Source organism: Salvia splendens, chromosome 20 (genome assembly GCF_004379255.2).
Source record: "Salvia splendens isolate huo1 chromosome 20, SspV2, whole genome shotgun sequence".
Taxonomy (NCBI): domain Eukaryota; kingdom Viridiplantae; phylum Streptophyta; class Magnoliopsida; order Lamiales; family Lamiaceae; genus Salvia; species Salvia splendens.
The window spans coordinates 16,386,690-16,408,876 of NC_056051.1; the positions used below are offsets into that span (position 1 = coordinate 16,386,690).

The 22,187-nt window shown below is 39.2% G+C and overlaps 3 protein-coding genes across 4 annotated transcripts; 2 read left to right on the forward strand and 1 right to left on the reverse strand.

The window, feature by feature from the left end:
* The first annotated feature begins 10,855 nt into the window (after nt 1-10,855).
* Nucleotides 10,856-11,308, forward strand: LOC121781551. Its single transcript, XM_042179276.1, has one exon. The coding sequence runs from the start codon at nt 10,856-10,858 to the stop codon at nt 11,306-11,308; it is 453 nt and encodes a 150-aa protein (XP_042035210.1).
* Nucleotides 11,309-12,295: 987 nt separating this feature from the next.
* Nucleotides 12,296-16,973, forward strand: LOC121780961 (flavin mononucleotide hydrolase 1, chloroplatic-like). Its single transcript, XM_042178626.1, has 7 exons — nt 12,296-12,671; nt 12,751-12,826; nt 14,914-14,965; nt 15,288-15,402; nt 15,485-15,555; nt 16,079-16,166; nt 16,725-16,973. Exons 1-7 carry the CDS (start codon nt 12,466-12,468, stop codon nt 16,849-16,851), a joined length of 735 nt encoding a protein of 244 aa, XP_042034560.1. The 5' UTR covers nt 12,296-12,465; the 3' UTR covers nt 16,852-16,973.
* Nucleotides 16,974-17,317: 344 nt separating this feature from the next.
* Nucleotides 17,318-20,509, reverse strand: LOC121780940 (protein BRICK 1-like). Of its 2 annotated transcripts, none has more exons than XM_042178600.1 (3): nt 20,399-20,509; nt 17,707-17,881; nt 17,318-17,622 (listed from the first exon to the last, which is right to left on the reverse strand). In XM_042178600.1, exons 2-3 carry the CDS (start codon nt 17,837-17,839, stop codon nt 17,495-17,497), a joined length of 261 nt encoding a protein of 86 aa, XP_042034534.1. In that variant the 5' UTR covers nt 17,840-17,881; nt 20,399-20,509; the 3' UTR covers nt 17,318-17,494. The 2 variants fall into 2 exon arrangements, with proteins under 2 accessions (XP_042034534.1, XP_042034533.1); XM_042178599.1 differs by lacking the exon at nt 20,399-20,509 and adding an exon at nt 18,848-19,001.
* Nucleotides 20,510-22,187: the final 1,678 nt, after the last annotated feature.

Consider the following 22,187-nt stretch of genomic DNA (forward strand, 5'->3'; position numbering starts at 1 on the left):
TGTCACATATACTGTACTTTTTAGTTTTTCAGTTTACCACTCCATATACCTCTGGTTTATTTACAGTATTATTTTGGAGCTTTTTGCTGATTAATGTTAGCCAATACTCCCTCCGTCTCATAATAGATGTCACACTTGGGAGATGGCACGAGATTTTAGAAGATGTTATTTTGTGTGTTAAGTGGTGGGAGAAAATATAATTTTATAATTGATATGAGAATGAACTTTTTCCAAAAAAGAAAATGTGACATCTTTTGTGAGACAAACAAAAAAGGAAAGTGTGACATCTACTATGTGACGAAGGGAGTAACGATTATAATAGAGTACTCTATCCGGCTTGAAAAATAAAAAAAATAAGAAATGTTTAAGTAAATAATACCTACTCCCTCTATTCCACTTTAGGAGTCCCATTTGAGTTCGGCACGAGTTTTAGAAAATGTAAAAGAAAATGGGTGAAAAAAGATAGTGGAATGTGAGTCATACTTTTATATACCTCCTCCATCTCATAGAAATAGGCCATATTTCATTTATCGTATTCGTCTGATAGAAATAGTCAATATCCATTTATGGTAACCTTTTTCTCCTACTCTTTTACTTTATTATTTATGGGCTCCATCACCACGACACAATTTCAACTATATTTTCTCCTTCTCCCTTACGTTACCAATTACACATTAAAACTCGGGTCAACCCTAAATGGCCTATTTCTATAAGACGGAGGAGTATTAGTTTTATTAACAAAATTTGAGTTGAAAAAAGGTTTATGGAATTGATAAGGCTCATTTTATGCATCGATTTAGGGGTAAAATGTACGCTACTTGATCGGTTTTATCGCGCAAAACAAGTGTTAAATGTGCAGAAATGCTACTTGACCAAGGCAACTAGGTCAGACTGATTAAGCAAGCACAATAGGCGAAAAAGGCCAGGTTTCGGGGGAAGTTGATCAAGGGGAGTAATCAAGCAGTTAAGGAGGGGACCACTGGATGTCAGAAGAAGGACACGCGAGGCTATGAGCTGGATGGTGCGCAACATTCTGTTATCAAGGACGACGTTCTAGAAGGGGACACGTGCTGGAATATGAGACGCAAGGACGGAGCTGAGTCACGATTCTGTTGCTGAAAAGCGTCGTAATTCTAGAAGAAGAGCACGTAGCAATCAATGAGCCGCTCACTCTCAGCATGAGCGAATATTCCCTACCAAGATCGTTATCCAACTGGAGGTCGTGCCGAGCCTATAAATAGAGGATGTGCCACCACACAAAAGAGAGCCGATCCTGTACTTTCCGCCTAATTTAGCTTAGTTCTAGTGTTTAGTTCAGTTCTCTAGAATAGCTTAGCTTAGCTTAGATAAAGTAATGCTTAGTTAGAAAGGGGGATTGAAGAAGCGCTGCAGAATACTTGTTATCTGTCGGCGTAAGTCTTAAGTTTCTCGCCGAGGCTCTTCTCGGTTTTAATTGCTTTCGTAGTTGCCCAAGTATTAGCTTAGTTTAAATTTCGCGTTGTAATGAGTTTAGTTTTAATCAAAGTTACTTCCGTTTTCATCCTCGCATTTACTGCTTTAATTTCATCTTCGAGCACTTGACCCAGTAGTTAAAGTTACCTTGATCAAGCTAGCAAGTTTAATTCTGCCTAGAGTAAAATCAGTAGTTAAAAACTTCCAAGTTAAAGTGTGGCAGCAGTCAACCCCCTGTTCACTATTCACACACTTGATACACCAACTTCTCTGTGGGATCGACCCTGAACTTGCCGCTTTACTGTTAAAGTAGTGCAAAATTGGGAGTTATAAATTACTTTGGTGGGTAAACGAGTGAGAGCGAGTTTGCATCGATCAAGTGGCAACGACATTTGCTAACTGATCCAATCAGTTCGGTTATCTTCAATATAACTTGGTCCGAATTCGCTTGTCATTCGAAACTTACTCGCTAGGAATGTGGGGTCTATTACCATTTATGGAATCTCCAATCGGGCCTCTTAAAGTGAGACCCTAAAAATGGTAAATCGGGACTGCTAAAGTGGGAAGGAGTGAGTATCAATTAACTTGAATAGTGGTGGGGATTGAAGAAAAAATAACCTTCCTCAATATAGAGAACATCTTTGGGTGAATATGTTCTGTATTCTAACAGCAATATAGTCACAAATCACAATTTCTTTGGCAACCTTTATTGGCGTAGAAAAAAAGTTTACTTTGAACCCTAAGGATTTGAGAGAACATCTTTGGGTGAATATGTTCTGTATTCCAACAGCAATATAGTCACAAATCACAATTTCTTTGGCAACCTTTATTGGCCTAGAAAAAAGTTTACTTTGAACCCTAAGGAGTCTTGACGTTATACTTTCTAATTCAACTGTGATAAAATATCACCACATTCTATCTGACTCTTTAGATTAGACATTAGACACCTCGGGTATGAATACCCTAAGGAGGTAGGTAAGGGAAGGCTTTTAGGTAGACTGGCTCTTTTTCTTTGAATAGTTTGGCAACTATCAATTCAATCCTTCTAGTAAAAAATAAAAATAATTAAGCACAACGCGGTTTTCAAACTTGAATTTATGACGTTGAGAACGGTAAAAAAGAAGAATAACAAGATTTGGATTCGATGCAAAACATAGCAAATAGAATAATCCATGTTCCATATATGTCAAAATTATATGACTTTTTATTCCCATCATGTTTGCCAGAATTAAAATTCGAGCAGGTGATGAATTACAGAAGTGGCATTTATTCATATTCTTCTATTTGAGAAGTTGATTAATGAATATTCGCACTGTTTGCACAAAAGGAAACAAGAAATGCGTATTTTTGATAGATAAGTTCATCTAGACATGCCCACAGCTTGTAAACCGACAGTACTGTTTGCACAAAAGGAAACAAGAAATGCGTATTTTTGATAGATAAGTTTATCTAGACATGCTCACGGTTCATAAACCGGAGGTTCTGGTTTCGAGAAATGTGGAACCGGCGGTTCCGGTTCCGATTCCGAACCGCCGGTTTTCTAGCAGTTTTTTATGGTTTTTCACGATTCCAAACCTCCGGTTTCCGGCGGTTTTTCGCGGTTCCGGCTAGATTTCACAGTTTTCCGACGGTTTTTCACGGATCCAGTTTAGAACCGTCCAGAACCAGCGGTTCCGGCACGGGTTCGGTTCGTAAAATTTGGAACCGGAACCGGCCCGCGGTTCAAAATATGGCGGTTCCGGTTCAAGAAAAAAGTCACGGTTCTGGTTTGGAACCGGAACCGGCTGTTATGGTTTCGCGGTAACCGCCGGAACCGAAAACCTTGGGCATATCTAAGTTCATATATAGTACTTCATTCATCCCCCAAGGTAGTTTGTCGTATTCAATGTCCAAAGGTAGTAGAGTTATTTTCTTTTTGGCAAAAACTTTTTCATCTCTCGTACTTTACTCTCTCTTCGTCTCTCATGCAATACTTTATTCCATGTCTTATTTTTCTCTCTTCACTTTAACATTTAACACATCAATTTCCTAAATGGTTTGGATTGGGAACCTTGTACTTCATTTATTTTATAATTCTTTGTTTGTTAAAAGTAAATACTCCCTTCGTCTTGCGAATATGAGTTATGTTTTTCCATTTCAATCCGCCTAGGAATAGGATTCACAATTCATTTTTAATATAAATGGTACTCCATCTGTTCCCTTATAGTTGAGCCATTTTGTTCATTTCGAGAAGTTCCCTCATAGTTGAGTCATTTTCATATATAATTTTTTTCTCTTTCTTACTTTACCATCTCTTACTTTGTTATCTCTACTTTATTCACTTTTTACTTTATTATCTCTAGTTTTTTCCATCTCTTACTTTTTATCTATTTATTTAACACACTCAACATCTCTTTCTTAAACTCCGTGCCGAAAAGTTTTGCCTCAACTATGAGGGAACGGAGAGAGTATTAGGCTCTCGCATTCTACTAAATCATTTTATTCACATTTCATTTTTCTTTTTTCTACTCACTTTTCTTAACATTTCTTAAAACTCGTGCTAGAAAGAATTGAGACTCATATTCACATACATATGGAGTAATATAAATGTTGGTTTCTGGATTACAAGATAGCAAAATCGGGCGTAATACAACCCAAAAGAAGGAATACAGTGGGAAGAACTGAACTGAAATTACAACTTAAAAAAGAAGCAACTAAACCAGTATGGTATGATAGCCGAGTCGAGGAGGCCTCTTCCCGCAAGACGAGATACGCCCCGGTAGTGCTCTTCGGTTTGGCGTGTCGTCCCCAAAGGTAAAACGGCTACGTCTCTATTGATGCAGCACCGCAATCAGTAGAGCTCCGGCGAACGGGATGGAGGAGAGAGCAGAGCTTCGACAGAAAGACAATGCAGAGAGAAGGGGAGAACTTATGCAGAGAATGCTTGTATATGTGTCTTAATGCAGTGGTATGGCTAGCCTATTTATAGGCTAAGCCACCATGCAGGGTCAACCAGCCATTGAAGGCTCATCATGGCAATTCGTAACCGACGTCGGTTACAGGCTTGTGGCTGGAGTGTGCCACCCGTGTGTGGAGCGTGTGGATTTCTCACGTGGCAGCCGTGACTGTGCCTCGCTTGACGACGTGTCAAGCCAATTTGATTGCTGACTCGGCGGTGGTCTAAAAAGAATAGTTTGGGCCAAGCACCAAGCCCAAAGACCACCCAAAGACCAATTGCCAAGATCCAAGTCCACGATCAAGATCAAGATCAGGATCAAGATCAAGATCGGGCCCGGGCCCGGGCCTGTGCCCGAGGCCCGCGGCCGCGAGCGCGAGCGCGGGCACGGGCTCGGGCGGCGGCGGCGGCGCGCGCGTGTGCGCGCGTGTGGGCTCTTTCACCCATCTTGGTCCACTATAATTATTAAGTAACATAAAGTCACTTAATTTATACACATTAAAAGATGTGTTAATCCTCCAATGTGGGATAATTAATACTAGTTAATTATTCCCTACGCTCAAACTCCAAGCTTTAATTAAAAGCTAATTATGCCCAACTTTAATCCACTATTTCTCACTCACCGGAAATCGGATTTGAGAAAGTGAATATACTACATTTATCTACGTAAAATGTAGATCGACGCTATGTCATTTAATTTCACAAAATTAAATGTCTCGTCACATTTATTATTTGGTCAAAATCCATTGACCGGGCATATTTAATCCATGATTTTTACAATCCCCCACATGAGTGGAAATAGCCAAATGCATATGCGTGCAGACACAAGCTCAACCCTCGAGAGGTATATAAGCATAAGGATAGGTAGTTGTTGGCCTTGAACCTTCCATAGTCGACACCATCGGATACACATGCGGCTTAGTAGCGCGATGCTTTGAACTAATCCCCCACGGCGTGCACCGAGACAATAGTGTTAACTCTTAAACACCTCAACCTCATCCGTTCTCACGTTTTGTGTCCATTGCGGTCTTGGACACCACTTTGGATTCGTAAGTGTGTTTTATGAAGCGACCACACTTCACACTTACATAGGTGATTCTTAGTCAAGTACCTTGCCATACTTGGTCTCTTTGAGAACTCCATCTCTTTGAGATTCTTAAGAACCATTAGAAGTCATAGACTTGGCCTTTACCACTAGGCAAGTTCTCCAACACTCTATTGCTCTCTAGGGAATAGATATAGTCGAGTGTTTCTCATGAACTCTCATAGCTTAGTTGTCCCTTTGAACCAAGTTCTTGGGATCTCCAGTCATCATGGTTGGGTTACCGCTATGATAATTCTTTAGTTTGTGGATTTCAAACCCATTCCCTCTAGCAACTTATTCATTTGATCACGGTTTAACCCTTTGGTTAGCGGATCCGCTAGATTATCTATTGACTTCACATAGTCAATTGTAATCACGCCAGTTGTGATCAAATGTCTCACGGTGTTATGTCTTCGACGTATATGTCGAGACTTACCGTTATAGAAACCATTGTTTGCCCTTCCAATAGCCGCTTGACTATCGCAGTGGATTAGCACTGGTGGCACTGGCTTAGACCAATATGGAATATCTTCAAGGAAGTTCTTAAGCCACTCGGCTTCCTCACCCGCCTTATCTAAGGCAATGAACTCCGATTCCATTGTTGATCAGGCTATACATGTCTGTTTTGTGGATTTCCACGATACAGCACCACCCCCAATAGTAAAGACGTATCCACTTGTTGAGAGTGAGTCTCTATTATCGGATATCCAATTGGCATCACAGTACCCTTCAAGTACCGGGGGGTATCTCGAGAAGTGTAGCCCAAGATTTTGAGTATGTTTTAAATATCTCAAAACCCTCACAAGAGCTCTCCAATGCTCTTTGCTTGGATTGCTCGTGTAACGACTCAACTTGTTCACGGCACAAGCAATGTCAGGTCGAGTGCAATTAGTCAAGTACATAATGCACCCGATGACCCGTGCATACTCTTCTTGTGCAACGGGCTCGCCTTTGTTCTTGCTCAAGTGAACGTCGAGTTCAATTGGAGTCTTAACCGGCGCGCCATCATAGGCTTTGAATTTATTCAATATCTTCTCAACATAATGTGATTGTGTTAAGATGATTCCATCATTCGTTCTTAGAATCTTCATTCCAAGAATTACATCGGCTAGACCCATGTCTTTCATGTCAAAGTTTCTCTTTAACATGGTCTTTGTATCGTTAATTACTTGAGTGTTGCTACCCAAGATTAACATATCATCAACGTAGAGACACACTAAAACATGACCGTTATTAGTGCTCTTGATGTAGACACATTTGTCGCACTCGTTGATTTTAAACCCATTTGATAACATCACATTATCAAACTTCAAGTGCCACTGCAATGGCGCTTGTTTCAATCCATATAGGGACTTTACGAGCTTACATACCTTTTTCTCTTGTCCAGGTACTACAAACCCTTCGGGTTGTTCCATATAGATTTCATCTTCTAGTTCACCATTTAGAAACGCGGTCTTTACATCCATTTGATGAATCTCAAGATTGTGCAATGCAGCAATAGCGAGAAGCACTCGTATAGATGTAATCCTTGTTACAGGTGAATAGGTATCGAAGAAGTCATGTCCTTCCTTTTGTTTAAAACCCTTTACTACTAATCGGGCTTTATACTTATCAACTGTTCCATCGGCCTTAAACTTTCTTTTAAGAACCCATTTGCATCCTAAAGGTTTAGCACCTTCGGGCAAATCAACCAACACCCATGTGTGGTTTAGCAAAATTGAATCAATTTCGCTTTGAACAGCTTCTCTCCAATGCAGCCCGTCTGGGCCTGCAAAGGCTACTTTTATCGATGTTGGTTCTTCATCCAACATGAAAGCAATATAGTCAGGACCAAAACTTTTTGGTGTTCTGACTCTATTACCACGTCTTAGTACTGTATCTTTTGGATCGGGTCTTGCACGCTTGCGCGATTCAGGTTCCGCATCCGCTGATTTAGAACTAGTGGCTTCTTCTTCCACTGGTTTAGAACTAGTGGCTTCTTCAATTCTTGTCTCAGAATTGGTTGAGACTTTTTCCTTGTCTTTGCAAGGAAATGTATTTTCGAGAAATACAGCATTCCTCGACTCAATTGTTGTTCCTACTGTGATAGTCGATATTTCAGACTTGTGAACAACAAATCGATATGCACTACTGTTAAGTGCATATCCAATGAAGATGCAATCAACCGTCTTAGGTCCGATTGTAACTTCTTTGGGCGGAGGAACCATCACCTTTGCCAAACACCCCCACACTTTGAGGTATTTGTAGGATGACTTCCTTCCCTTCCACAACTCATAAGGAGTGACATCTTTTCCTTTGAGATGGATCTTATTCAAGATATAGTTGGCTGTCAAAACAGCTTCCCCCCACATGTTATGTGGTAATCCTGAAGTTAGAAGCAGTGCATTCATCATCTCTTTTAGAGTTCGATTTTTGCGTTCTGCAACACCATTAGATTGTGGTGAATATGGTGCAGTCGTTTGATGGATTATACCACTTTCGTTGCATAATTCCTCAAACGGGGCTACATATTCACCTCCTCTATCACTTCGAATCGATTTGATTTTACAACCAAGTTGATTCTCAACTTCGTTCTTATAATTTTTGAACGCTTCTATTGCTTCATCTTTACCTCTTAAAAGATAAATATAGCAATACCTTGTGCAATCATCTATGAAAGTGATAAAGTACTTTTTACCACCTCTAGTTTGCACCATCTTTAAATCACATACGTCCGTGTGAATTAATTCAAGGGGTTTTGTGCTTCGTTCAACCGAGTGAAACGACAACTTAGTCATTTTTGCTTCAAGACAAATTTCATATTTATCTTGGATATCCAATTCATTAGCCTTTAGTAAATCTAAATTTACTAATCTTTTAATGGCTTTTGAATTTACATGTCCCAATCTACAATGCCACAAATTTGAAGACTCGGTCAAATAAGAGGAAGTAGATGCTTTATTCTTATTAGCCAATGGCTTTGGAACACGCAGTGTTGCTACACTAAGCTTGAAAAGTCCGTCGGTTACATAACCTTTTCCGAGGGACTTCCCAAACTTATACAATGCAAACCTATCGGATTCAAATACAAGTTTAAAACCCTTATTCACTAGTATTGATCCTGAAACTAGGTTCTTCCGGATGTCCGGAACGTGCAGCGCATCCTTCAAGGTGATTGAGACGCCAGACGTCATCTTGAGGATTACATCACCAACTCCGAGGATTTCAGACGAGGCTTGATTCCCCATGTTTATCTTTCTCCCTTCAACGTTGTTGTAGGTGGAGAACATACTTCTATCTGCGCAGACCTGTGCAGTAGCGCCGGTATCAATATACCAGCCACCCTTGTTGTTGTTAACAAGGTTGACCTCTTCAGTGACCACAGCAATGAGGTCGTTCTCATCCCAGTCCTTGAACTCCTTCTCAACGACGTGGGCAGCCGGCTTCTTCTTCTTGCTGCGGCAGTCTTTAGCAAAGTGGCCTGGTTTGCCACACTTGTAGCAGTCGCCTTTGTCGTTTGGATGGTTTGGGCGAGGGCGTTTGTTGGAGGGACCGCCCCGCTCCAACAGGAAATTGTCAGGAAATTGTCTTCCTATAGATTTCGCAAATTGAGTAAAAGGGGCTGGAGTTCTGGTGCTATCTCTATTTTCATATAATTTTAATTTTTTTTGTTACGGTGTATTTTTAGTATGTTCATTAAATAAAAAAATGAATTGATAGTTAATATTGGTCGGTTCCGTTAAAAAATACTCCCTCCGTCTAGCTTTAGCAATCTCGGTTTACCATTGTTGGGTGTTTCACTTTAGAAGTCTCGGTTGAAATATTCCATAAATAATAATAGGCCCTACATTCCATTAATATTTTTCCAATTACATTTTATTACTCCCTCCGTCCCCAAAGAATATGTACTTTGGATTCGACACGAGTTTTAATTCAAAATTGGTACAGTAAGAGAGATGTAGAGAGAAAAAGTAAATAGAGTATTGTTAGAGCATCCACAATGGATGCCCGATCTCACGCCTGATCGCCCGAGATCGGGCTCGGGAGTAGTCGGTCGCGCCCGATCCATCGGGCGCCTGATCGGGCATCCACTGCAGCGTCGCGCCCGATCGACGCGTTTTCCTATTTGTTTTAAATTTTCTATCTATAAATATACCTTATGTTCACTCATTTTTCACACAACTCTCACACATGTCTCAACTCTCTCTCCATTCCAATATCTCTCTTTCACTCACTAAATCAAAATGTTTCCCGGGGAAGATATGGGTCGGGCTATGGAACGCACAATGTTTGCTTTCGGGAACCAGATTCCCGCAGATATTCGTGCAATACAAGAGCAAGAGCAGGCCGAAGAGCAGGTCCCGAGGCCCATCCGTCCATCGAGAGCATGGCCTAGCTCATCAACGTTTGTTCGAGGACTAATTCGCCGATGAGCCTCGGTGGGGACCGACGGTTTAGGATGCGGCGAGAATTGTTTCTCTGGATTGTTCACGCGCTGGAGGCACGCGACGAGTACTTCTAGCAGCGGCAAGATGCGGCCCACAAAAGGGGTCTATCCCCGCTCACGAAGTGCATGGTTCCGCTTCGTCAGTTGGCATACGACACCACACGGTTGCGCTTTCGGGAACCAGATTCTCGCAGATATTCGTGCAATACAAGAGCAAGAGCAGGCCGAAGAGCAAGTCCCGAGGCCCATCCGCCACCGGACATCCGTCCGTCGAGAGCATGGCCTAGCTCATCAATGTCTGTTCGAGGACTAATTCGCCGATGAGCCCCTGTGGGGACCGACGGTTTTTCGCTGACGGTTTAGGATGCGGCGAGAACTGTTTCTCCGGATTGTTCACGCGCTGGAGGCGCGCAACGAGTACTTCCACCAGCGGCAAGATGCGGCCCATAGAAGGGGTCTATCCCCGCTCACGAAGTGCACGGTTGCGCTTTGTCAGTTGGCATACTACACCATGATGGACATGTTCGACGAGTATTTTCACGTCGGGGGTACAACTGGTCGGGAGTGTCTGGTAAAATTTTGTGAGGGCGTTATTGACGCCTTCAGCGCCACATATTTACGCAAGCTGAATGCCGAAGATTGCCAGTTCCTGATGGGGATGCACGATAGGGTGCACGACTTTCCTGGAATGTTAGGGAGCATTGATTGTATGCACTGAGAGTGGAAGAATTGTCCGGCAGCGTGGAGAGGCCAATTCACCAGTGGGTATAAGGGTACCCACCCGACGATGATCCTTGAAGCCATCGTTGACCACCGTCTTTGGATTTGACATGCTCACTTTGGCGTGGCGGGGTCAGACAATGACGTCAACGTGTTGAACACGTCGAGTATCTTCACCGAGCAATGCAATGACAACGGTCCGGTTATATAGTTCACTGCCAACGGACGGCAACATCATATGAAGTACTACTTAGCCGATAGCATATACCCGAGATGGCCAGTTTTCTTGAAGACGATCTCCTGCCCAACGGATGCGAGGAGAGAGCTTTTTGCAGCGCGACAAGAGTCTGCTCGGAAGGACGTCGAGCGAGGATTCAGTGTGCTTCAAGCACGTTGGGCAATAGTGAAAGGTCCAGCTCGTTCATGGTACATGCATCATATCGCCAATGTCATGTACGCGTGCATCATCTTGCACAACATGATTATTCACGATGAAGGTCGAAGAGATAGCGATTGGTCCTACAATGAAGCGGGTCCGAGCGCAGGTCATGCAACCCCGCCGGTCGCTCGAGGTTTACCCTATGGAGTCAGCGAGAGATTACAAGCTCAGGAGAGCATGCGCAACCAACAAGCTCATCTTCAACTCATGAACGACATGATTGAAGAATTTTTGACACGTAGTGTTCGTTGAAATTGTACATCTTTTTAAGTATTTTTGTTGTAATTTTTTTTAAAATTAAGTAATGTATGTTTATTGCTAGTTCTTTAATCTAGAGTCTAATTTTGCTATTTATAATGGGTAACCATAAAAAACAAATATTAAAATTGAAATGAAAAATGGATAATAGATAGGGCACCCACTAGGGTCAAACCATTGCAGAAAGAAGGGGCATACTGATATGGCAACCACTATGGCTCCAACTGGGGCATCCATAGTGGATGCTCTTAGTGGAGAATGAGTCTTACCTCGTTAGACAGTAAATAGTTTTCTAAAATTGGAAAGTGCATATTCTCGTGGGACGGACCAAAAAGGAAAAAAATGTATATTCTTGTGGGACGGGGGAGTATATAACTAATACTACTAATAAAAGTAAAACTCACATTCTACTATCTTTTTTCACCAACTTTCCTTTATACTCCATCCGTCCCACAAGAATACGCACTTTCCAATTTCAAAAACTCTTTTCTATCTAACGAGGAGAGACCATTTCCCACTAACAATACTTTAATTATTTTTTCTCTCTACCTCTCTCTTACTCTACCAATTTTGTATTAAAATCCGTGTCGAACCTAAAGTGTATATTCTTTGAGAACGGAGAGAGTATTTCTTAAAATCCGTGTTGAACTCAAATAAGACTTCTAAAGTTGAAACGGAGGGGGTACTATAACATAGAATATAAATTATTCCCTCCGTTTCTTATAATAGAAACTATTTTCATTGTTCAATTTCTAAATATAGAAACTTCCCATTTTAAAAGCTTTTTATTTTATTTTTTTAAAACGAGATCTATTTTCTAGTTATATATTTTTTTCAAGGGTCCGAAGGAGAAAGATTTTCTATTTTTTTAGGGTTGTTTCTCTCACACCTTAACATCTTATCAATTTTGTATTAAAATTTTTATTTTTAAGAAATGGATTGATTGTAAAACTAAAATGTACTACTCCTAGTCAAGAAGAGATTCATATATGTCCAAAGAAAAATTGGTGAGAATTTTAGCGTCCACATGCGTCAGTATCACGAGCACCAATTCAAATTTACCCACTCTATTTGCTAAATAGTAGTAATCCATTAATCCTAATCGAAAAATTTAGGAAAGGGAAAATCTCGATTTAAAGCGGCGGCGGTTTATGGCAGCTCAAAGATTGGTTTGGAGATTGAGTAGCTTTCCGGTGGCAAAAGTAGAGCAACGCCCGCCCTTTACAGCTTCTGCCCGTCGAATCAAAATGTCCGCCGCCAATTCGCATTCTACAAGAAGGCTTCCAGTACTGCTTTTTGATATTATGGACACAATCGTCCGCGATCCTTTTTACCACCACATCCCTGCCTTTTTCGGGTATTCTTCCTCTCTCTTTGATATTAGCTGGAACAAAATCATCTTTAATTTTGCAATTGGTGTGTTTTCCTTTGTGCAGAATGTCCATGGAAGAGCTTCTGGAATGCAAGCATCCTACTGCCTGGGTTGAGTTTGAGAAGGGTCTTATTAATGAGGTATAATATCAATTTTACTATGCTCACCATTTGTAGAATGCCAGAATGAATATGAAGCAATGTGTTGTTGATCCAAAGTTTCTTTCTTTGTATTATCAATTAATCAATCCTGGTTCCTGTGAAGCTTGTAACTATAGTTCTGATCTTACGACATACTACTAATAAATGAGACCGTCACCACTTACAGAGTTGGCAATAGAATACTAAAATCAGTGGATCCATTTCTAGTAGCCACTAAAAGCGCGAAACAGTGAAACCAATGTTGTAGCCTTGTAGGTAGTGATCAAACAGAATGTTACCTTTTTCAAGTCTAACCTATGAGGATGGAGCGATGAAGGAGCAAGATTCTCTGCATAGTACTACCTCCGTCCACAAAAATATAGACAAAGTTGTAAATGACACGGGTTTTATTGCGCGATTGGTAAAGTAAGAGAGGGAGGGAGAAAGGGGTGGAAGTAGTGTTAGTGAATCATGGGGTCCACATTCAGAATGATGCGTAAGGATAGTATTTGTTTAAAACATTCTATATTTAGAATTGGTCTAATTTTTGCGGATGACCCAAGATGGTAAAATTAGTCTCTTTTTTGTGGACGGGGGTAGTACTATGTATGAACTTGTGGCACTCATCAGATTGGCTATCCGAACTCCACGGTTTTGATTGTGAGAGTGAGATAGATAGGTTACTGAGCTGGGGTAGGAGGGGTAAGTGTAAACCTTTTTAAGTAGCCTGGAGTATTATCAGCCTCTGCAGAATGGCTACTGCAGTTGCTTAGGGCATGCTTAGACCTAAACCCAACTCAATTGCCCAAATGACCAGGTTCATTTGCCAATGTAGAGAGTGCCTTGGCTATTGCCTTCCCTGATTACTATATCTTCATACATGTCCTTCTAATCTTAGGGACACTACATATAAATGAAGAATAATTAACATGCAACAAATGATTATTAAGGACTATTAGCTAATAACTGGCAATTAATGATAGTAAAGACTGCTTAACAGCAACTACTCTCATCATCATGGGATGAAACTGCTGTCCGTTATTCTGTGACCACCATCCACTGTCTCCAAAGCAAGTAAGGGGATTCTTGGTATGATGGAATGGAATGAGGAGGGAATGGAATGGAGATGGGAATGGAATGAGGATAGGAATGGAATGGGGATTCCATTCCATTCATGTGCTTGGTGAATGTAAGGTTTACAAATGGAATGGAATTATTACTCCTTGATTGATTTCATTCTTATACTTGGGGTAACTACAAATAATATAGGAATATAATGGAATGGAATGAAATATGAATAATTAATATGTTGATTCTATAAAAAAATATTTATTCAAAAATATTTTTCTCAAATATTTTGGATCATATTAATTTGTACTATGTAAATGATTGTGTGTATATGTGGTGTATGTATGTGTGTGTGTGCATATATGTGCTTGTGTGTGTGCATATGTGCATGTGTTACTGTGTGTGTGTGTTTCTGTGTGTGTTGTTATGTGTTTGTGTGCGTGTGTGTTGCTGTGTGCGTGTGTGTATGTGTGTGCGTGTGTTTTTGTGTGTTGCAGAGTGTGTGTGTATTGCTGTGTGTGTGTGTGTGTGTGTTTGTGCGTGTTGCTGTGGGTGTGTGTTGCTATGTGTGTGGGGTGGGGGTGGGGGGTTGTGTGTGAAATGGAATGGAATGGCCATTCCTTAGCTAAATGGAAGGAATGGCTATTCCCATGTGGAATGGAATGATGATTCCAAAGGGAATGGTAATTCATAAGGAATAAAAATACCAAGCAAAGGAATGGAATGGAGGTAGGAATCCATTCCATTCCCTCATTCCATTCCACCATACCAAGTAGCCCCTAACTGATGCGTTCATTGTATATGAACCCCATTTCCTGTAGCTGATATTCATGGTAGCCTTTAGCTCAACTCTCAGAAATACAAATACATTTAGAAGACTCTCCTACAGGTACTTGTTTGCAGTGATATAGAATTTATTCGGAATAACTCTGTAGCCTAATATTAGAGTTCACCATTCACTTTTTGATTGCCTACACATATTCTCTATATGTAAGTACATACAAGTTACTTCTTTTCAGGTTGAGCTGGCACAAAAGTTTTTCAAGGATGGCAGGCCATTTGACTTGGAAGGTAAAGTTAACAGATCTTGTGTATTAATATAATTCGACATAATATATCTGGTTCCTCATGAAAGTTGAGATCGAGAGCTGTAATTAGCTATTCAGAGCAACTTTTTGTCCGCACAATCAAATTTCGAGTTCATAATTTCAAAACTTAATCATGAACACGTGTTTGAACTTCTAACCTGATAACTTATTTCTTGCAAAATATTCCTGGTATGCATGAAACCGGCTTGATTATGTAACATTGGATATCTCTCAAATGGGTCAAAATTGCTGGCTTACAACGTAAGTTTGAGTGGATAGTCATGATCATGTCTGCTTTCTTGCAGGACTCAAAAGCTGCATGAGGAGAGCATATGCCTACATTGAAGGAGTTGAAGAATTACTTATTGATCTAAAGAACAATGGATATGAAATGCATACTTCAACAAACTATCCCATTTGGTTTGTTTGAATGGACATGCTTTTGTGAAAGCTCTGAGAGGCATTGTCCCCTTGTTTCTTTTTCTGAACTTTTCTGTTGCAGGTATGAAATCATTGAAGAAAAGCTAAAACTCTCATCCTACTTATCTTGGACATTCTGTTCATGCACAATGGGTACATTTTTCTTCCCCAGCCTTTTTTTGCTTGCTATTCTCATTACTGTGATAGCAAAAGGAAAACCGAATTGGGTAGTCATCATTGCTATATATACAGGTGTGGAGAAACTGTGGTTGGTGTTTTTTGCTAGATATTGAACGATTCATTTTTTCACCATTATGGACCAAAAACTGGACTTTTCATTGCTTGTATTGGACCAATAGGCATATGAATTAGGAAGCTATCCTATGTTCAACTTTGGAGGATGTCTGGGTTTGCAGTGTGATGTGCATTTAACTCTATTCTGCAAAAGTAGTTCAAATTATTTTTCCACACAATTTTGAATCCTATGTTTTCATATTTTGCTACTTTTTCCTGATGTTTATCCATATCTCTAGGAAAATATTGAAGTAGTTGCTGTCAGAAAAAATAGAAAACTAGGCTGAAATCTCTGCTTGCACTATCAGTTGCACACAATTCTATTCCCAATTTTCACCTCGCAAAAGTGGGATGATGAAAAATTGAAAATAAATCAATGCAGGAAAAAGGAAGCCTGATCCTGACTTCTATATGGATATGTTGAAGCACTTGAAGGTCGAGCCAACATCATGTATCTTTATTGATGACAGGTAACATTACTGTGCTAAGAGCATCTGCAGTGGACAGTCTCTTAACCATCCCTTAGCAGGCAAATAGGCTACAAAATTTTGCACACAAGTCCCATAGCAGGCAAATAGGCTATTAAATCTACAAAGTAGATGCAACATGAGATTGGGTTCTGATAAGCATATAAGATAGGAAGCCCTAACTTAACCCAAAACCATGGTCAAAGGTAAAGGGTTGACTCCCTATTATATGCTATTCCACACTTTCGTGTGAAACCGATGTGGGATCGTATCAGGTTCACTAGTTTCACAACATTAGGCTTAAAATGTGTGAGCAGACACAACAATGTATTAGACAGAACTCATATGGTGCTAGGTTGATGGTTGTTCTGCATATGCTTGTCTCCCATGCCATGTGATCCTAAAATCAAGCCTCTGATAAACAGACATAGCAGTAGGTTAGATTCCTGAAATTATTGTGAAACTAGGAATTGCACGTGAATGCTTTATTTTGAACAATAGGAAGTTCACATAAAGTTTTAGCTTACAGCATATATATGCTTATTGTAATCTTCCTAACAGGATGAAAAATGTTGAGGCTGCGCTCCATGCTGGCTTCAATGGCATCCACTTCAAAACTGCTGATTCATTGCGAAAGGACCTCTCTGATCTTGGGGTTATTTTGCATACCGAAAACCCAAATTTCTGATGATTTTTAATTCTTTGTTCAAGATTTGTAGATTACACATTCTTTTTGATTTTATTTTAAACCATACACGTTCCTCTCGTTCTTTGTATATTTTGCAATAAATGTATCATCATTCGATTCAATTTAGGTGCTTAAAATTGGTACAAGAAAAACATAATCCGTGTCTCAGTTTGACAGGAGCCATTCTTGTAAGTTTATACCAAAACCATTGCTCTTAGGGCATCTCTAACCATTTGCTCAAAAGTCAAACTCATTTTTGTGTATATGTCACACCAAAGAGTTATTTTACTCCAACCATATTTTACTCCAAACTCATTTTTTGAGCATATATCTCACAAATTTTTTGCAATAGCTCCATATCATATTTGTTGTTATTCGGTAGAAAAACACAAAAATGGGTTTGGGTTTGCAATATGATTAGTTTTTTATATAAAAAATGAGATTCAGTGTATGGTTGGATATGGTCTAAGTCGGAAATAATTCTATATAAATCGTACATAAAATGAGGTGCAGCAGCAACATTCGAGGGGGTCAAATATTTGTTATACATCTCGATATACATTGGTGTAAGAAACAAATGAATTTATAGTAGTCCAGCAAATTAACCACATGTAGTCATTTTTTCTCAAAGATGGTGAGGAGATCAAGTAGAAGTGAAGAGAGCAGGATTAGCTGTTGCATTGCTGACTTGCACTTCCAGCAATTCCAGGCGCCGCTCCAACGTACCCAGCTTCTCATTCAGTTTTGATAATTTGTTTTTTGTAGTAGATTCTGATTTTTTAAACAAAACAATGACAATGAATTAAGTAAGCAATGAGAAGAATGACAAATAAAACGGGAATCGAGCAGGCATACCAAATTGCACAAGGAAGTCAAACAGGCGTCGAACATTGAGGGAGACGTGAGAAATGAATTCTCGATTCTCCCAGTCAGCTTGGACTGCGATTCCCACATTCACTGCATTCGTTATCCCCCCAGCTCGAGCCATCTTTTGACTCGACAGTAATACTTTGATCCCTACTGCTTAGATCTGCCAAAAACACTAATTAGATTGAGAAAAGCAACATGTAGTATTACCAAACTCCACAAGCTCCATTTTGATTTTGTGCAAAGAAATGGAAATCCTATAATTTTGGTACAGCTTAGGAAATAATATGTGACATGTTAAAAACACAGCCATTAAACCTTTACACATTCAAATCCAAACTCAATAAAGCTTCACAGGCAAAGAAAGAAAACATCATAGTTCCCCCTTCCCTTCTCTTCCACTTCAGCAACTATGAGGCCAAGAACATAAGTATATGTAAACGAAAATATAATCGGACCAAACTCCCGATCATAATTCACTTCATAAAATGCAGAAAAGATCTCTCCAGAACCATGAACATCAAGAATTTAATCAAGCTATAAGAGAAGCAAGTGTAACACCAATCCACCAATAAAAGAAATTTTCAGTACTTGTTAACAGAATCACTAAACAATATGAATCATCAAGTCTAAGTTTAATAAACAGAAAATGTGATTCTCTACATTTGACAAAGAAATTCACTAGGGTTCTTTATCTCAGCAGTAAGAACAATACAAGGGGGAAAAAATACACAATAAATTTCATCATACAATCAAATGTAGAGCAGGGGATTTATCTGAATAATGATTGTATTGATTAACCAAGATGACTGGATGGAGATTGCAGATCTGAAACATTATTTAAAGTCTTGAATCTTCTAAGGAGTACTGTCTCTCCATCTTTATTTGATTAAATTGCTCAAAACAAGGGGGGGGGGGGAAACGTTTCCTTTAATTAGATTCAGAAAAACAAAGGTTAACTCAAAGTTAAGAAAACCCCAGGAATCATCAAATGAGAGACCCGAAAACATTTAAAACAATAGCAAAAAAATGAAGCCTTGCGCAACTTAGCATATTGTAAGATCTGAATCAGCACAAAAAGGTTCAATCTCCAAACAATGTCAATATAGGATTCAGAGATTAGGTTTACCTAAACCCTGATTAGCGAGCTGCAGAAGAATTCGGAGCTAAAAGTAGGAGAAGAGAAATCCTTTGCGAGCAAGGTTAAATTTCAAGGAGCTTCAGTGGTGGGTAATCACAGCAGTCTGCGGTGCAGCAAACGACGTCGCTTTACCTCATATTCATTCTTCTTTCTTTTCCTTTGTTTTTTTTGTAATTCTGCAATATACTCTCCCGTCTCATAATAGATGACACATTTGAGAATAACACGAGATTTTAGTAGATTATGTGTTAGATGGAAAAAGAAAAATAGTATATCTATATTAACGTGAGAGAAGCTTTTAAAAAAATAACGAGGAGTTTGATTTTCACGAAATGGGCATTTAGTGAATTTTATCTGTGGATTGCATGTGTTTGGTTTTCCAGCATTTATTACTCATTGGCCCAAGAATTGGGAGCAGGCCCGTTGTAATCGTTCAGAGAGCTGCTGTTTACAAATCGTAGAGTGAGGCTCCGATATGTAAATTGCCTCGTTCTCCACACCCAGCAAAGAAGCTGAAATTCCTATTTTATCCCTCTATTATTGTTTTCACCACTACATTCGCTGGTTTCCTTCTTCGACAATGCTTTACTTCTTCGACCAAAAGATTATTTTGTTGGAACATATATACCAAAAAAATCAGCTTATTATAATAAATATTTTCTTCATATTGTGTATTTTACTTTAATGGGTATTGATCGTCTTTAATTATATATTTAATTATATAATTAAAACACCGAAAGTAAAATCAGTCTAAGTCTTCTACATTGAAGGCTGGGTCGTGGAACAGGTCATCACAATAGGTGGCCAAATCGGAACCTTGTAGAAGTAAAACTTTTTCACAACCTAGACAGACTTTGACTAACTATCGCGAAAGGTTACAGTGTCCATCCGAAAGTCGTCTTTACCTTGAGAATGACTAGTGACACTGGTTGGTATAGCATTGAAAGGATCTAAAATATATAGACACGTCTTTATTGCTATCTACTGTAAGACGATGTCTTGGAGATTTAATATTTCTTAATCTTTGTAATAATATAGGGCACACATTATTTAATCATACGCTGCTTTCACTTATCAGTAGGTGTGGGTTTTTCGTAACCCAATATTCCTGATATCTTGGGCAGTAGTAATTGATAACTAGTATGGTGTCAGTTTTATTATTACATTGAATCGTGTGTCTGCGCTGTATGATTATATCCCCAAGAGGTGTTCGAGAAAAGTTCTATTGTTCGGAAACCCGACCGGTTTGGATTTTATCCAAGAATAATAGAAAAGGCAAAGTATATTTTAATATACTTCTCGTTCTAGACAAACTAGAACGAGACCCGAAAACGTTTCCTTCAATTAGATTCAGAAAAACAAAGGTTAACTCAAAGTTAAGAAAACCCCAGGAATCATCAAATGAGAGACCCGAAAACATTTAAAACAATAGCAAAAAAATGAAGCCTTGCGCAACTTAGCATATTGTAAGATCTGAATCAGCACAAAAAGGTTCAATCTCCAAACAATGTCAATATAGGATTCAGAGATTAGGTTTACCTAAACCCTGATTAGCGAGCTGCAGAAGAATTCGGAGCTAAAAGTAGGAGAAGAGAAATCCTTTGCGAGCAAGGTTAAATTTCAAGGGAGCTTCAGTGGTGGGTAATCACAGCAGTCTGCGGTGCAGCAAACGACGTCGCTTTACCTCATATTCATTCTTCTTTCTTTTCCTTTGTTTTTTTTGTAATTCTGCAATATACTCTCCCGTCTCATAATAGATGACACATTTGAGAATAACACGAGATTTTAGTAGATGATGTGTTAGATGGAAAAAGAAAAATAGTATATCTATATTAACGTGAGAGAAGCTTTTAAAAAAAATAACGAGGAGTTTGATTTTCACGAAATGGGCATTTAGTGAATTTTATCTGTGGATTGCATGTGTTTGGTTTTCCAGCATTTATTACTCATTGGCCCAAGAATTGGGAGCAGGCCCGTTGTAATCGTTCAGAGAGCTGCTGTTTACAAATCGTAGAGTGAGGCTCCGATATGTAAATTGCCTCGTTCTCCACACCCAGCAAAGAAGCTGAAATTCCTATTTTATCCCTCTATTATTGTTTTCACCACTACATTCGCTGGTTTCCTTCTTCGACAATGCTTTACTTCTTCGACCAAAAGATTATTTTGTTGGAACATATATACCAAAAAATCAGCTTATTATAATAAATATTTTCTTCATATTGTGTATTTTACTTTAATGGGTATTGATCGTCTTTAATTATATATTTAATTATATAATTAAAACACCGAAAGTAAAATCAGTCTAAGTCTTCTACATTGAAGGCTGGGTCGTGGAACAGGTCATCACAATAGGTGGCCAAATCGGAACCTTGTAGAAGTAAAACTTTTTCACAACCTAGACAGACTTTGACTAACTATCGCGAAAGGTTACAGTGTCCATCCGAAAGTCGTCTTTACCTTGAGAATGACTAGTGACACTGGTTGGTATAGCATTGAAAGGATCTAAAATATATAGACACGTCTTTATTGCTATCTACTGTAAGACGATGTCTTGGAGATTTAATATTTCTTAATCTTTGTAATAATATAGGGCACACATTATTTAATCATACGCTGCTTTCACTTATCAGTAGGTGTGGGTTTTTCGTAACCCAATATTCCCGATATCTTGGGCAGTAGTAATTGATAACTAGTATGGTGTCAGTTTTATTATTACATTGAATCGTGTGTCTGCGCTGTATGACTATATCCCCAAGAGGTGTTCGAGAAAAGTTCTATTGTTCGGAAACCCGACCGGTTTGGATTTTATCCAAGAATAATAGAAAAGGCAAAGTATATTTTAATATACTTCTCGTTCTAGACAAACTATTGGAAATAAAAGATATTGATTAATTTAAAGTCCATAGCAGACTACAAATTAATTAATGGATATAGAAAGTCTTAGACACGAGAAATAATATATTAAAGAGGTTAACCCAGATTGCTTGTAATCACGGATTGGATGGGCGGTCAGTATTTTTTCGATAGTGGCACAGGAAATATTCCATTGGCCTTATATTGAATTATGTGTTATAATATAATTAGTAAAGAAGGTCCAATAGGGGAGGCTCAATCCAAACCCCATAGATCCCTAACCTAGCCCATCACAAACTCTATAAATAGGGATGAAGGGGGCTTGACAAATAGACACAACACATGAAGTGAAACCCTAGCCTCCACACTGGAATTTTCGGCCCTCTCTCTCATAGAGAAATTCAAAATTCCTCTTTTGTGTGTTCTTGGCATTCTTGTCTTCTCCTTCAAGATTCTTATTTTTCTAAGAGATTCC